This window comes from Oncorhynchus nerka, linkage group LG18 (genome assembly GCF_034236695.1).
Source record: "Oncorhynchus nerka isolate Pitt River linkage group LG18, Oner_Uvic_2.0, whole genome shotgun sequence".
NCBI classification, from domain to species: Eukaryota; Metazoa; Chordata; class Actinopteri; order Salmoniformes; family Salmonidae; genus Oncorhynchus; species Oncorhynchus nerka.
Genome location: NC_088413.1, coordinates 42231709 through 42247412, shown reverse-complemented (window position 1 = coordinate 42247412; position 15704 = coordinate 42231709). Strand labels below are relative to the sequence as shown.

Below are 15704 nucleotides of genomic sequence, written 5' to 3'. Positions count from 1 at the left end.
ATATATTTACACACACATACATGGAGCTCTGTAGGTCTTTTAGCCCGGGACAAACACACCTCCTTGATGATTAGTTGACAAGTTGAATCAGGTACGTTTGTCTGGGGCTATAATAAAAATGTGTACTGTTGGGAGTACTCGAGTTCGTAAACACGGAGTTAGAGGACTCATCACGGATATAACCGTTTTTTTTTGCAGGGATATTGCCAGTGAGGGCTTCACCATTTTAAAGTAGTCAACTGGGTGGGGATTCCTATTGGTTGGGAGCGATCAGCCAATGATCAGAGCATTGTCTTTAAATTTTCTTGCTTGTCTGCAAGGCAACCAAATTTGAAGACAATGCTCTGATCATTGGCTGAGCGCTCCCAACCAATAGGAATCTCTTTACACTATATCCCTGCCCTTTAGTGGCCACAACAAATGAATGACACACAAGATATGGTTCAGGACCATTTCAAAACGGAGATGGCCTCAATGGCTCTGCCTGTGGAACAGATACAAAAATGAGTCCTCTAGCTAACTACGTAGCAACGTGATCTGTGTGGGGTGTTACAGTGTAAATATCACCCAACACTTCCTGCTCCTCCACTCCAACGTCCTGGTTATATTGTGTACAGGCGACGGTGAGGGCGGCTATGGCAGCACAGTACTGTGGAATACCTGGAGCAATAACAACCCCTTGCCCCTATCCCTTCAGTGTTAAGAGATTTAAGACAGACCGTCTTTAGAGTCCAGACCAGGGTTACCCAACCCTTTCCTCGGGCCCCCCCGGGGCAGACGTTTTACATTTTAGTTTTAACCCTAAGCTGGCACTCCTCATTCAATTAGTCAACTAATCATAAAGTCTTTGACTAATTGAAACAGGTGTGCCAGTGTGCTGTGCTCCTGAGAAGGTGGAGCCATCCATCACCAATCACGATATTGGCCACCAACTCATCCCTTGCTTCCAATTGGCTCGTTCCACCCCTCTCCTATACCTGTATCTGATCCAAGGGGGCGTGGTGAGGGGCGTGTGTGGGAGTGAAGGCGGAGTTCTGTCCCGTTGGCATGGTAGCGTCTCCCCCGGGTTTCCTAGAAGACATCAAGGGTCAAATGTCATGAACTTGTGTCAGTAGTACAGTATTTACATGAATCACCATATAAAATGTCTCATCAGGGTTGAGGAAAGGTAACACAGTCCTAGGCAAAGGACCTATGGGTAGTAATTGTGCGTGTGTGTGTGGTAGCCATCCTACCCTGTGTGTTTGGGAGTGGAGAGTTGTGGTCTGGGGGCCTGTTTAGCAACAGTAGCATAAACAACAGTAGTAGCAACAGCAGTGGTAGTGGCAGCTGGAGTTGCATTAATAACAGCAGGTGTCTCTGGTTTGGCCTGTCTCTCCACGTAGCTCTCTGGGAACCAGCCCATCTTCCCCTGCCGACAGCCATACAGCCAACCCTGCTCCCGCTCCGTACTCTCATCCACCTAGACACGCATGAAAGGGCACACAAAGGTCAAACAACAAAGAAGCACAAACCTGTACTCAGAAATTATGACAGAGTGTAGAATTACATTTAGAATTAGTCATCTCTATGGTTCTAACCTCGATGAGCTCATCGGCCTCGAAGCTGAGTTCGTCCTGGTTGCGAGCTGTGAAAGGGTAGAGCGCCCGGAAGGAAGTGAGCGCCGCAGACTTCCTGTGCTCCATGGCCTGGGGCTGCAGACCACCTGGAACAGCCATTCACATAACAGCACCTCAGTTTACATTTGAAAATATATGAATCTTTCATTACACCTATATTGCGAGCTACATTTGACCAGAGGAATCATGTGCCTTTTTGTTTTCGATATCGTAATATAGGTTTAATCAAGGTAATGAATGAATGCAGGGGAATGAAACAGTTGAATGTCTAGTTGTCCCTCCTTACCTTTCCTCTCCTCTAGTCCTCTGAGAAGGGCTGACAGTTTGTCATGGATGTTTGTCTTCCCTGCACTCGGCCGCAACGACTCCTCCTGTCTTTTCCTCTTCTCCTCCTCCAGCTTCCTCTTCGCTTCTTCCTTCAGCTTCCTCTCCTCCTCCTCCTCCTCCTGCCGCCGCCGCCTCCTCTCTTCCTCCTTCCTCTCCTCCTCCACTCTCTTCCTGTCCTCCTCGCGCCTCTTCCTGTCCACCTCTTCCTGCCTTCTCCTCTCCTCCTCCACTCTCTTCCTCTCCTCTGCGTCTCGGATTGCTGCGTCCGCAGCCCGCTGCCGCCTCTTCTCCTCTTCCTCCTTCTCCCTCTCCATCTCCTCCTCTAACCTCTTCCTCTCTTCCTCTCTCCTGCGCCTATCCTCCTCTTCTTGCTTCCTCCTCTCCTCCTGCCGCCTCCTCTCTTCCTCTCTCCTCTCCTCCTCCTGTTTCCTTCTCTCCTCCTCCCTCATATTCCTCTCCTCTTCCTCCAGTCTTCTCCTCTCCTCCTGCATCCTCCTCTCCTGCTCTCTCCTCTCCTCTGCTCTGCGTTCCCGTTCTGCCTGTTCTTTAGCAGCTAAGAGGCGGGCCTGCACCTCCTTCTCCTCCTCCTCTCTCAGTTTGGCCTCCCTCTCTTCCTGCAACCTCATCTGTCTCTCCTCCTCCTCTCTCTGCAGCTTCTTCTGCCACTGATGCTCCTTCTCCAGCTTAATGCGCCTGGGTAGACAGGGGAGGCAGGGAGAAAGCGGTCAACGTCAAAACAAATCATGCTTGAGCGTGTATACAGTGCATTTGGAAAGACTTCCACATTTTGTTACATTACAGCCTTATTCAAAAATGATTGCAAATGTATGCATTTCAAATTAAATTGAAATATCACATTTACATACGTATTAAGACCCTTTACTCAGTACAGCCTCGAGTCTTCTTGGGTATGACGCTACAAGCTTGGCACATCTGTATTTTCGCGAGTTTCTCCCATTCTTCCTGACAGAGCTTAAGAGGATCTGCAGAGTTGGATGGGGAGCATCACTGCACAGCTGTTTTCAGGTCTCTCCAGAGATGTTCAAATCAAGTTCAACTCCAGGCTCTGGCTGGGCCACTCAAGGACATTCAGAGACTTGTCCTAAAGCCACACCTGCATTGTCTTGGCTGTGTGCTTAGGGTCGTTGTCCTGTTGGAAGCTGAACCTTCGCCTCAGTTTGAGGTCCTGAGCGCTCTGGAGCAGGTTTACATCAAGGATCTCTCTGTACTTTGCTCCGTTCACCTGTCCCTGGATCCTGACTAGTCTCACAGTCCCAGGCGCTGAAAAACATCCCCAGTAGGGATGGTGCCAGGTTTCCTCCAGACGTGACACTTGGTATTCAGCCAAAGAGTTCAATCTTGGTTTCATCAGACCAGAGAATCTTGTTTCTCATGGTCTGAGAGTCTTTAGGTGCCTTTTGACAAACTCCAATTTGGCTGTCATGTGCCTTTTACTGAGGAGTGACTTCCGTCTGGCCACTCTACCAAAAAGGCGTAAATGGTGGAGTGCTGCAGAGACGGGCTAAACATCCAGAAGGAAAACCATTTCCACAGAGGAACTCTGGAGCGCTCTCAGAGTGACCATCGGGCCCTTGGGCCACCTCCCAGGCCAAGGCCCTTGGGCCACCTCCCAGGCCAAGGCCCTTCTCCCACGATTGTTCAGTTTTGCCGGGCGTCCAGCTCTAGGAAGAGTCTTGGTGGTTCCAAACTTCTTCCATTTAAGAACGATGGAGGCCACTGTTTTTGGATGCCTTCAATGCAGCAGACATTTTTTGGTACCCTTCCCCAGATCTGTGCCTCGACACAATCCTGTCTCTGAGCTCTACGGACAATCCCTTCAAACTCATGGCTTGGTTTTTGTTCTGACATGCACTGTCAACTGTGGGACATTATATAGACAGGTGTGTGCCTTTCCAAATCATCAAGTTGTAGAAACGTCTCATGAATGATCAACGGAAACAGATTGAGTCTCAAAGCAAAGGGTCTGAATACTTTTTATCTGCAAGTGTCTAAAAACCTGTTTTCACTTTGTCATTATGAGGAATTGTCTGTAGATTGATGAGGAAAATGTTTTATTGAATATATTTTAGAATAAGGCTATAACGTAACAAAATGTGGAAAAAGTGAAGGGGTCTGAATACACTGTGTGTGTGTGTGTGTTCGTGTATATGTGTGCATAGAGGAGAGACCAGGTCACCTTTGGGCCTCCTCCTCCTCCCTCCTCTTCCTCTCCTCCTCCTGCGCCCTCTGTCTCTCCAGTTCTCTCCGTTTGTCCTCTTTGATGCTCCGTAGTTTATCCAGAGCCGACTGCTGCTTCCGCTGGCTCTCTCTCAGATCCTGATATTACCATATGCACAACATCAATAAGAGGGCACATTTCACATACTAAACGGGTTGGGACATATTCAGAATAACAAAGGCACAACATGATCTTTGACCGACAATGACCTGTGACGAGGGAGAGGTAAACGGCATAGGATTTGACATGAAGCACAAACTACAAACCCACAAGGTGGCACAGCAAGCACAGGGGTGAGAGGGGTTGGAGAACTCAGGGAATAGTGGTTTAGAGTCTAGACACAAATACAGAGAGAGAGAGAGAGAGAAGAAAAGAAAGAGTGAGAGAGCACCTTAAGGAGGTAGAAGAGGTTACTAAGGCAGTTGACCAGAGAGAGGAGACCATGAAGCAGGCAGTCATCAGCATCCCCATACTGCAGCAAGACAGGCCAGGAGAGAGGGAGGAGGGAATATGTAGGGGGCAGAGAGAAAGTTGAGAAGGAGATAGAGGGAAGGGGGACAGGAAAGGATGGAGGGAGGGAGGGAAAGAGAGGAAGAAAAGGAGGAGAAAAAGGCCAGTGTTGTAGTGGTAGTTTAGACACAGAGAGAAGCAGCAGAGCAGACTGGTTATCAATCATATTAGCCACACAAATACTGAATCATTCCAGCCCAGTCTCAAATCAAATCACGTTAATATCATATATCCACTTCAGGTCGAAAGTTATACTTATTGTATATATTGTAATTACTTTGCCACCATGGCCTATTTATTGCCTTACCTCTCTTATCCTACCTCATTTGCACATGCTGTTTATAGATTTTTCTACTGTATGTTTGTTTATTCCATGTGTAACTCTGTGTTGTTGTATGTGTCAAACTGCTTTGCATTATCTTGGCCAGGTCGCAGTTGTAAATGAGAACTTGTTCTCAACTTGCCTACCTGGTTAAATAAAGCTGAAATAAATACTTCAACATATTACCATAACATTTGAGCGAGTGAGTGTTAATATTCACCGAGACATGGGTGTTAGACATCCATCTGACCTAAAATGTTAAATGTCCGTACCTGTATGTCGTTCTGGTACTGGTCCATGTCGGCCAGTTTAGCAGCAGTCTCGTTCTCCAGAGCATCCAGCTGCTGCTTCAGTTTGCGACACACTCCGTCCTTCTCACTGGCGCTGCGCTTCAGCGTGGACATGGTGGAGACTGGAGAAGAGTTGAGAATGACAGGAGGAAAATGTTCAGTAGAATTCACTATGGTTTTCCAACATAGGTTCCTATTCAGTCATGTGAGATTGTTATGTTTGACTGAACGGGAAAATTTGTCGAGTCTAGCCATATAACCTAGTCCTACTGTATAAACAATCCATAAACATAAACACTCCACCACAGCCTAAATTAGCCCCAGTCTCAACCTAGTCCGGCGCCGACTGAGATGGCCGCCTCGCTTCGCGTTCCTAGGAAACTATGCAGTTTTTTGTTTTTTTACGTGTTATTTCTTACATTAGTACCCCAGGTCATCTTAGGTTTCATTACATACAGTCGAGAAGAACTACTGAATATAAGATCAGCGCCAACTCACCATCAGTACGACCAAGAATATGTTTTCCGCGACGCGGATCCGGTGTTCTGCCTTACAAACAGGACAACGGAATGGATCGCATGCAGCGACCCAAGGAAACGACTCCGAAAAAGAGGGAAACGAGGCGGTGTTCTGGTCAGACTCCGAAAAAGGGCACATCGCGCACCACTCCCCAGCATTCTTCTTGCCAATGTCCAGTCTCTTGACAACAAGGTTGACGAAATCCGAGCAAGGGTAGCATTCCAGAGGGACATCAGAGACTGCAACGTTCTCTGCTTCACAGAAACATGGCTTACTGGGAAGACGCTATCCGACGCGGTGCAGCCAACGGGTTTCTCCACGCATCGCGCCGACAGAAACAAACATCTTTCTGGTAAGAAGAGTGGCGGGGGCGTATGCCTCATGACTAACGAGACATGGTGTGATGAAGGAAACATACAGGAACTCAAATCCTTCTGTTCACCTGATTTAGAATTCCTCACAATCAAATGTAGACCGCATTATCTTCCAAGAGAATTCTCCTCGATTATAACCACAGCCGTATATATCCCCCAAGCAGACACATCGATGGCTCTGAACGAACTTTATTTAACTCTTTGCAAACTGGAAACCATTTATCCGGAGGCTGCATTCATTGTAGCTGGGGATTTTAACAAAGCTAATCTGAAAACAAGACTCTCTAAATTTTACCAGCATATCGATTGCGCAACCAGGGGTGGTAAAACCTTGGATCATTGTTACTCTAACTTCCGCGACGCATATAAGGCCCTGCCCCGCCCCCCTTTCGGAAAAGCTGACCACGACTCCATTTTGCTGATCCCTGCCTAAAGGCAGAAACTAAAACAAGAGGCTCCCACGCTGAGGTCTGTCCAACGCTGGTCAGACCAAGCTGACTCCACACTCCAAGACTGCTTCCATCACGTGGACTGGGACATGTTTCGTATTGCGTCAGATGGAAATATTGACGAATACGCTGATTCGGTGTGCGAGTTCATTAGAACGTGCGTCGAAGATGTCGTTCCCATAGCAACGATAAAAACATTCCCAAACCAGAAACCGTGGATTGATGGCAGCATTCGCGTGAAACTGAAAGCGCGAACCACTGCTTTTAATCAGGGCAAGGTGTCTGGTAATATGTCCGAATATAAACAATGCAGCTATTCCTCCGCAAGGCTATTAAACAAGCTAAGCGTCAGTACAGAGACAAAGTGGAATCTCAATTCAACGGCTCAGACACAAGAGGCATGTGGCAGGGTCTACAGTCAATCACGGACTACAAGAAGAAACCCAGCCCAGTCACGGACCAGGATGTCTTGCTCCCAGGCAGACTAAATAACTTTTTTGCCCGCTTTGAGGACAATACATTGCCACTGACACGGCCTGCAACGAAAACATGCGGTCTCTCCTTCACTGCAGCCGAGGTGAATAAGACATTTAAAGGTGTTAACCCTCGCAAGGCTGCAGGCCCAGACGGCATCCCCAGCCGCGCCCTCAGAGCATGCGCAGACCAGCTGGCCGGTGTGTTTACGGACATATTCAATCAATCCCTATACCAGTCTGCTGTTCCCACATGCTTCAAGAGGGCCACCATTGTTCCTGTTCCCAAGAAAGCTAAGGTAACTGAGCTAAACGACTACCGCCCCGTAGCACTCACTTCCGTCATCATGAAGTGCTTTGAGAGACTAGTCAAGGACCATATCACCTCCACCCTACCTGACACCCTAGACCCACTCCAATTTGCTTACCGCCCAAATAGGTCCACAGACGATGCAATCTCAACCACACTGCACACTGCCCTAACCCACCTGGACAAGAGGAATACCTATGTGAGAATGCTGTTCATCGACTACAGCTCGGCATTCAACACCATAGTACCCTCCAAGCTCGTCATCAAGCTCGAGACCCTGGGTCTCGACCCCGCCCTGTGCAACTGGGTTCTGGACTTCCTGACGGGCCGCCCCCAGGTGGTGAGGGTAGGCAACAACATCTCCTCCCGCTGATCCTCAACACGGGGCCCCACAAGGGTGCGTTCTGAGCCCTCTCCTGTACTCCCTGTTCACCCACGACTGCGTGGCCATGCACGCCTCCAACTCAATCATCAAGTTTGCGGACGACACAACAGTGGTAGGCTTGATTACCAACAACGACGAGACGGCCTACAGGGAGGAGGTGAGGGCCCTCGGAGTGTGGTGTCAGGAAAATAACCTCACACTCAACGTCAACAAAACTAAGGAGATGATTGTGGACTTCAGGAAACAGCAGAGGGAACACCCCCTATCCACATCGATGGATCAGTAGTGGAGAGGGTAGCAAGTTTTAAGTTCCTCGGCATACACATCACAGACAAACTGAATTGGTCCACTCACACTGACAGCGTCGTGAAGAAGGCGCAGCAGCGCCTCTTCAACCTCAGGAGGCTGAAGAAATTCGGCTTGTCACCAAAAGCACTCACAAACTTCTACAGATGCACAATCGAGAGCATCCTGGCGGGCTGTATCACCGCCTGGTACGGCAACTGCTCCGCCCTCAACCGTAAGGCTCTCCAGAGGGTAGTGAGGTCTGCACAACGCATCACCGGGGGCAAACTACCTGCCCTCCAGGACACCTACACCACCCGATGTTACAGGAAGGCCATAAAGATCATCAAGGACAACAACCACCGAGCCACTGCCTGTTCACCCCGCTATCATCCAGAAGGCGAGGTCAGTACAGGTGCATCAAAGCTGGGACCGAGAGACTGAAAAACAGCTTCTATCTCAAGGCCATCAGACTGTTAAACAGCCACCACTAACATTGAGTGGCTGCTGCCAACACACTGTCATTGACACTGACCCAACTCCAGCCACTTTAATAATGGGAAATGATGTAAATATATCACTAGCCACTTTAAACAATGCTACCTTATATAATGTTACTTACCCTACATTATTCATCTCATATGCATATGTATATACTGTACTCTAGATCATCGACTGCATTCTTATGTCACTAGCCACTTTAACTATGCCACTTTGTTTACTTTGTCTACATACTCATCTCATATGTATATACTGTACTCGATACCATCTACTGTATGCTGCTCTGTACCATCACTCATTCATATATCCTTATGTACATATTCCTTATCCCCTTACACTGTGTATAAGACAGTAGTTTTGGAATTGTTAGTTAGATTACTTGTTGGTTATCACTGCATTGTCGGAACTAGAAGCACAAGCATTTCGCTACACTCGCATTAACATCTGCTAACCATGTGTATGTGACAAATAAAATTTGATTTGATTTGATTTGATAACCTAACCCCAGCCCATACCTGGCAGGTTGTTGAGGGCCATGTTCCTCAGTTTGTCACTGAGCCTCTGCTGTTCTGGAGTCAGCTGGGACAGCTTCCTCTGGTACTCCTTAAGCACAGGAACAAACGCATCATCAGGAGGGGGGGAGACAACGACACACCAGAAACACGAAGGAAGGAATGAGGAAAACAGTAACTGAGAATACAGTTAATACTGAGACAGACACCTCTAGTTGTCTCTGCAGGGAGTTGATGTCCAGTCTGCTTGTGTCTCGTCTCTGGTTGGTCAGCTCCAGTTCGCTCCGCTGCATCGTCCTCTTGCTCTGAGCATCATGCAGCCGCTCAGAGATCTGCCTGTGTTTGTTACCCTAGGAGAGAGATGTGGTCAGGTACCGTTGGGATTCTGGTAGATTAGGAACTATGACACCAATGGAGAAACAGAGTGATTGAATATGCCAATGAAGCTCATTTGAATTTAAGTGAGTGAAAATGGGAGAGATTGAAAGAGAGTGAGTGTGACTGACTATAGCCGTGCGTAAGTGTAGCCTAGGGCTGTGGAGGTCATGAAATTGTCAGCTGTCGATTGTCAAGGAAATAACTGCCGGTCTCACGATAATTTACCGTTAATTAACAAAACACATTTAGCATCTCCTGGCTTCCACACATAGAATACAAGCCACTGATGCAGACCTTTGGAATATCTCCATTTGAAAAAGTCGAAAATCCATTTAATATAGCCTACACCCATCAGAATAAATCCATGATTTATTTTAGACAGGACTAAAGAAACATGACATGAAGAAAATGTCGTTTATTTCAGAAGAACAGAATAGCATACTCTGAGATGTCCTTATGTTAGGTCCTGATCCGGCTATGCCATATGGGCTACACTAATTCATTTAGCAGACAAGATTAGCCTAGAATTCCGTGGTATTATTTTATATTATTTCATAGTATGAAGAATACAATTGAACATAGCTGAATAAAATTGAAAGGATGGTTTCTCCAAATGATTTCTGAGGGAGTGCGCACATGGGGCTATTCTGTGTTGAGCAGTTAACAAAGACACAGGTCCTCTTATATGCTTAATTAAGAGTAATTTATGCAACTTTAGTTACAAAAGTTGGGCGATATGTTTAGATTTTTTTTTTAATTCTAAGGCTGCATGATGGGACTCTAATGATGATTTGAAAAAAGCTCATCAGTCTCTCATTCACAATTTGACAAGCACTTGATAATGCCTTGAATTTCCAGGCTGCGTGTTTCCAGGATGCCTGATCACAAGCTGCGTGTTCCGAAACACCTCTCACTCACATGGCTCTCTCAGATATCTAAATACTTATTGGCCAATGCCGGTCACGTGATCGGGTTCCTCTCACAGGCATCCATCTCAGCTCCAAAGTAGGCTACAGGTGAAGACCGACACGTCGGGGACGCAGTTGCGCACGTCCTTCTTATTGAATTCTGAGGTACATATTGAAGATGCTAGAAGAACTATCCACATTTACTTTTCATCAGCCAACAAGAGGAGTAGCCCTAACAAACAGCAAAAGCACTAGCCTATGTCAATCTACTATCCCCTATAGTACAAAAGTTTACCTATTCTATTGATCAACTTGTCCTTCTGTGCGAGAAATAAATATTCCAAACAGTCTGGGACAGTTGTGGGATGCGATAGATCCCAAATTAACACAACCACTCACACCGAAAAAAACTTTCGAAAGCAATGAGCATGACGCAACAGATCAGAACGTTTAGCTTAAAATGTTACTAAACTATTAGGCTATTTCGTCACATTATAAGCGCAGCCATGCGCACACGGCAGTAGGCTAAAAGCACGAATGTTCCAAAACGCAATCAATTAGCGGGAAAACACCATTCTCAAAAGTGACTGCAAATGCGATTTCGCATGAAATGCTTTATTATAAAGGTGCATTTTTATGGTGAAAGTGATCTTTCCTAAACTTGAAACTCACGTGCAGCCTACGTATGCCAGTTAGGTTCTATATCGGTTGTAAAGCAGATTAATGTGCTTAATTTCAAGAAGTTATTTGGCCACTTTAGTTGTGATACAAACCTTATCGAAACATATAGGCCTATGGGCTAAGCTACAAGAGGTGAGACTATGACTTGAAAGAGTTGCACAAAAAAAAGGCATGCGCTGTTTCTTGCATTACTGCACACAAACTGGGCATCATTCACAAGTGATAGGTTAATATTGTCACCCATCAGACTGTTCTTGATTTAATCCTGTCTTCACATATTTGAAATTAATATAAAAGTGTGAAATTAGTTTCGATTTAGAATGGACCATTATCTGTCTCGGAACCGGGGGGAAAAATACATGTCATCTAAGCATTTAAATAGTGAATGGAGGACGCTTTTCCTGTGGTTCATTTTCTTGCCAGCCAAATAAGTTATACTCCTGTTGTAAATATAAGCAATGTGCTTAATATTAGGAGAGTTGAGAAATAAATACAATAGGCCTAGCCTATAGAATTCTGATGGGATCCTCTTTTTAAAACTCTGTTTTCTCACGCAAATGCATAGCCTAATGAAATGTTGAGCAACATGAGATCATAGGCTCTCATGTTTGATTGGATGTTCAATTTCATTTGCATTGACGTCAGCGTTATTAGAAGGACAATAGAGTGCTGAGTACCAGGCAGTTACCACGTTTGGTAAGTTACTAATGACCATCAGCAGTTTCAGAGCTTGGAGAAGCCTAGTTACCGTGACTGCGGTCATGACTCGTGACTGCCGGTGTGGCAGTAATACGGTCACCTTAACAGCCCTAGTGTAGCCTCACCACAGCCTCCAGCTCCATCTCCAGGTTCCTCTTCCTGGTTTTTAGTCTGCCGATGTCCTCCTGCTCCTGACTCTTCTGGCTCAGCAGCTCTCCTCTCCTCCTCCTCTCCCACTCCTCTTTCCTCTGGCGCTCCAACTCACGCTGCGCCGCCTGGGGAAGCCACACGCAGTCAAACACACACGTGGACACACACACACACAGAGCCCTGGCCCATTATAGAACATGCCTCTTCACCTCTTTTCTCTCAATCTCCTTCAGCCTCTCCTCCTCTTTCTGTCTCTCCAGCTCCCTCTGTCGCTCTAGCCTCCTCTCCTCCTCCTTCCTTCTCCTCTCCTCCTGCTCTCTGGCCTCCCGCTCTCTCCTCTCTCGCTCCTCTCTCTCCTTCTGCTGGCGTCTCTCCTCCTCTCTCCTCTGTGTGTCCTGCAGAGCCTGTCGTCTTTTCTCCAGCTCCGCGTTCCCTCGCTCCAGGTTGGCCTTGAATTTATCCTCAAACGATACTGAAGGAGGGAGGGAGGGATGGGTGGGGAGAGAAAGGATAGGGAGACGAGTGTCATAAGTCAATAGTCATTAGATGTGTACAGATGCATAATGTATGTGTTGTAGTCATACAGGAGAAGAGTGAGTGGGCGTGCGTGTGTGTACATACAGTTGCTTTTGGGTTTCTGTGGTGGCTCAGCCTCCAGTTCTTCAGTGATGCCAGCATAGAGAGATAAACTGGTCCCATTCACAGCACCCCTTCCAGAAAGAGAGAGGGGAAGGGTTAGGTAGGGTTTGTTTGTGTGTATGTACCTCTGTGATGGTGGTATTAGTTCTATGGGTAGTGTGAGAGGTAAGGGTTAGGTAGGGGTGTGTGTGTGTGTGTGTGTGTGTGTGTACCTCTGTGATGGTGGTATTAGTTCTATGGGTAGTAGGAGAGGTAAGGGTTAGGTAGGGGGGGGTGTGTGTGTGTGTGTGTGTGTACCTCTGATGGTGGTATTAGTTCTATGGGTAGTGTGAGAGGTAAGGGTTAGGTGGGGGGTTGTGTGTGTGTGTGTTTACCTCTGTGATGGTGGTATTAGTTCTATGGGTAGTGTGAGAGGTAAGGGTTGGGCGGTCTTGGCCATGTCCACTAGATGCATGGCCAGAATAAACTCCTCTCCTCTTAGCTTCCCATCCTTATCCACATCGGCCAGGGTCCTGACAGAGAGAGAGATACGAGAGATTAGCGCACACACATTCTTAGGTTCCTCCTTTGAAGCACGTTACTGCAAAGGTCAAACGTTCTTATACAGGTACAACTGTAAGTTGATGAAGGTGTACTCACCAGATGGTGGCCAGCTGTGTCTGAGTGAGCAGAGTGGTTGCCATGGCATTCCTCACCTGCTGACCTGAAATACACACACACAGAATAAATCTCAGTCGATTACGTCAAGTTTTATAACTTGCAGCCTTTGTGGACAACCTCCAAATTATAAGAATGATTTAAAAGGATTCAGAAACAGTTGCCAAGTGATCCTACACTGGTTTCCGACAGTGAGTCTTAAGATACAATGGCAGTTTCCCCAGAACAGGTCTGTCAAGAGGTAGCTGAGAGGAAAGGAGAAGGTGTAGAACAATCTCACACACACACACACACACACACACACACGAACGGCCAGTAGAGCAGCAGTCTTCCACAACAGGGCAACAAGGGCATAAGTTAGGAATGTTAAAGGCAAAGTCGTCAACCCAGTGGACACAAATTCGACAACCACACCCCGCATTCCACAAATGCTTTGGTTCAAGTATGACACACACACAGGTATGCCAGGCTTTCCACCCATCACGAGGTGCATCTTAATCGACTCGCGTGTCTTCCCTTCCTAACTACCACATGAACATTACCCCCATCTCTCATATAGCTGCATTATCCACAGTACATGCATTTTGAAAACTGACATGGATAACACAGTAAAGTCAATTACTTAATTCCATTGAGGTTCCTTAGGTAAACTACATTACCCATAGCCACCCTCCTGTCGGACGGCTGCCCATCTGTTTGCCTATATTTCCCAGCAGCACCCACCTGTGAGGTATCCCGTCATGTGTTTGTCGAGGCTGTTGAACTGCTGTCTGTATTTCAGGCGCGAGGCCTGAGGCACGGCCCAGTCAGAGGGCGCCGTCTTAGGAGAACTACCTGCCAGGGAGGTGGTGGATGAAGAGTTGGAGCTGGAGTGGAGAGAGACGCAGTTGGATAGAGAGCGAGAAAGATGGATGGCGAGAGAGAGCATATTATAGAGTTAGCCTATGTAGAAACAGTCCATTGGCATCTAAATTGGTAGAGATGTAGGTCAGATCCTATAAAGTGTGTGTGTTACCTGCTTGAGCCTAGGTCCAGCAGTGACGTAGCTTTGTTCATCCCAGGAGAGAAACCCAGAGGAGAGGAGGTGTAGGACACAGAGAGAGGCAGGCCTTGACACACACACGCATTATAAAAGTCCTTATCAATTTCAACTGAGATTTACCATTTGGTTACATTGCAAATACACCATGATATCCACTCAATTATTGAGAATGGTGACACAGCAGTTTCTACTCTCTATTCACTTCCATACAGATTGAGAGAGAGAGGTTGGGGGTTGAAGGAAAGAGAGAGAAAGAGAGAGCCTGTCCTCCTCTTACCCATGTGTCCTGGTGGAAGTTGCTGTAGGATACCCATAGTGCCATTGGGGAGAGCGGGGCTGCCCAGGGACGGCAGCAGGGGCATTGTTGACGTGGCAACCAGGGGGACCATGCCTGTTGCCATTGGGACCATAGGAGTGAGGCCAGTCACAGGGATCATGGTTGGGAGGTTAGGAGTCATGGTTGAGAGGTTAGGGGTCATGGTTGAGAGGTTAGGGGTCATGGTTGAGAGGTTAGGGGTCATGGTTGAGAGGTTAGGGGTCATGGTTGTGAAGTTGGGTGTCATGGGGATGGGGGTGAGCATGGCGATGGCTCCAGGCATCATCGACAGGTTTGGCATGGAGCCCATTCCTGGAGAGACAGAGGAAACACACATTATTAGAACGATAAGATAAAACATCGAAATAAAAATAGAATAGAAGTGTTAACGTACCATAGCGTGAGGAGGACATGGCGCCTGTTGAGGAAGGGGCGGGCACTGGCGGCTGCTTCATGATGATTGGTAGAGATGAGGGAAGGGGTGTGCCTTGAAGTTTGAGCTTAATGAGCTTCATAGCGATGGAGAACTCCAACCTGTCCATCTTCCCATCCTTATTCATGTCAGCCAGGGCCCTGGGGGTAGAGAGAGGGTCATAACTTCCTCAGGACAATCAAGTGTGGGTGACTGGAGAGCAGCTGCCTACAAGATTTCTCCCAGCACAGAGGAGGAAGCTCACCATATCTCTGCCAGCACTGAGGAGGGAAGACCCGACTGCAGGAAGAACTTCCTGGCCTGCTCCCCTGGAGTGCAAACAAGAGAAAGAGTGAGAGAGTGAGTGTGCGACATTACAGTAGGGAGAGATTAAAATATTGGTGTGCATGCAAGCATCGTCTTGGTACCTGAGACGAAGCCCGTCGCGGGAGAGAGGGTGTCAAACTGTTTATCATGTTTGTCCCTCTCCTCTGGAGAGATAGCCCACACATTGCGGCCGCCTGGAGAAAGAGAGGAGAGATAAATCATTTTCAGATACCAATCTCAGCCCTCTGTGGGAAAAGGCCTACGAATCTATAGGTACAAGGCAAACAGAGGTGTATGGTAGCAACACACACACAAAGGTTGAGCAACAACTCCCAACACAGGAAACAGCTGAGGTTTCACAAGACAACCTCAAGCTAAAA

At 47.2% G+C, this 15704-nt stretch overlaps 1 protein-coding gene across 1 annotated transcript in view; it reads right to left on the bottom strand.

The window, feature by feature from the left end:
* LOC115146756 (intersectin-2-like) overlaps positions 1-15704 on the bottom strand; it is a 46992-nt gene that overhangs the window by 13324 nt on the left and 17964 nt on the right. Inside the window, exons 3-21 of the mRNA XM_065004111.1 lie at positions 15426-15518; positions 15263-15326; positions 14980-15158; positions 14547-14897; positions 14243-14336; positions 13951-14093; positions 13210-13273; positions 12945-13082; positions 12553-12641; positions 12141-12403; positions 11907-12056; positions 9325-9465; positions 9119-9206; positions 5290-5429; positions 4144-4283; positions 1906-2639; positions 1581-1705; positions 1236-1462; positions 978-1071 (exon numbers count right to left, since the gene is read on the bottom strand). Of these exons, the coding sequence (XP_064860183.1) occupies positions 978-1071; positions 1236-1462; positions 1581-1705; positions 1906-2639; positions 4144-4283; positions 5290-5429; positions 9119-9206; positions 9325-9465; positions 11907-12056; positions 12141-12403; positions 12553-12641; positions 12945-13082; positions 13210-13273; positions 13951-14093; positions 14243-14336; positions 14547-14897; positions 14980-15158; positions 15263-15326; positions 15426-15518 (3317 nt within the window). The remainder of the gene's footprint in view (positions 1-977; positions 1072-1235; positions 1463-1580; positions 1706-1905; positions 2640-4143; positions 4284-5289; positions 5430-9118; positions 9207-9324; positions 9466-11906; positions 12057-12140; positions 12404-12552; positions 12642-12944; positions 13083-13209; positions 13274-13950; positions 14094-14242; positions 14337-14546; positions 14898-14979; positions 15159-15262; positions 15327-15425; positions 15519-15704) is intronic.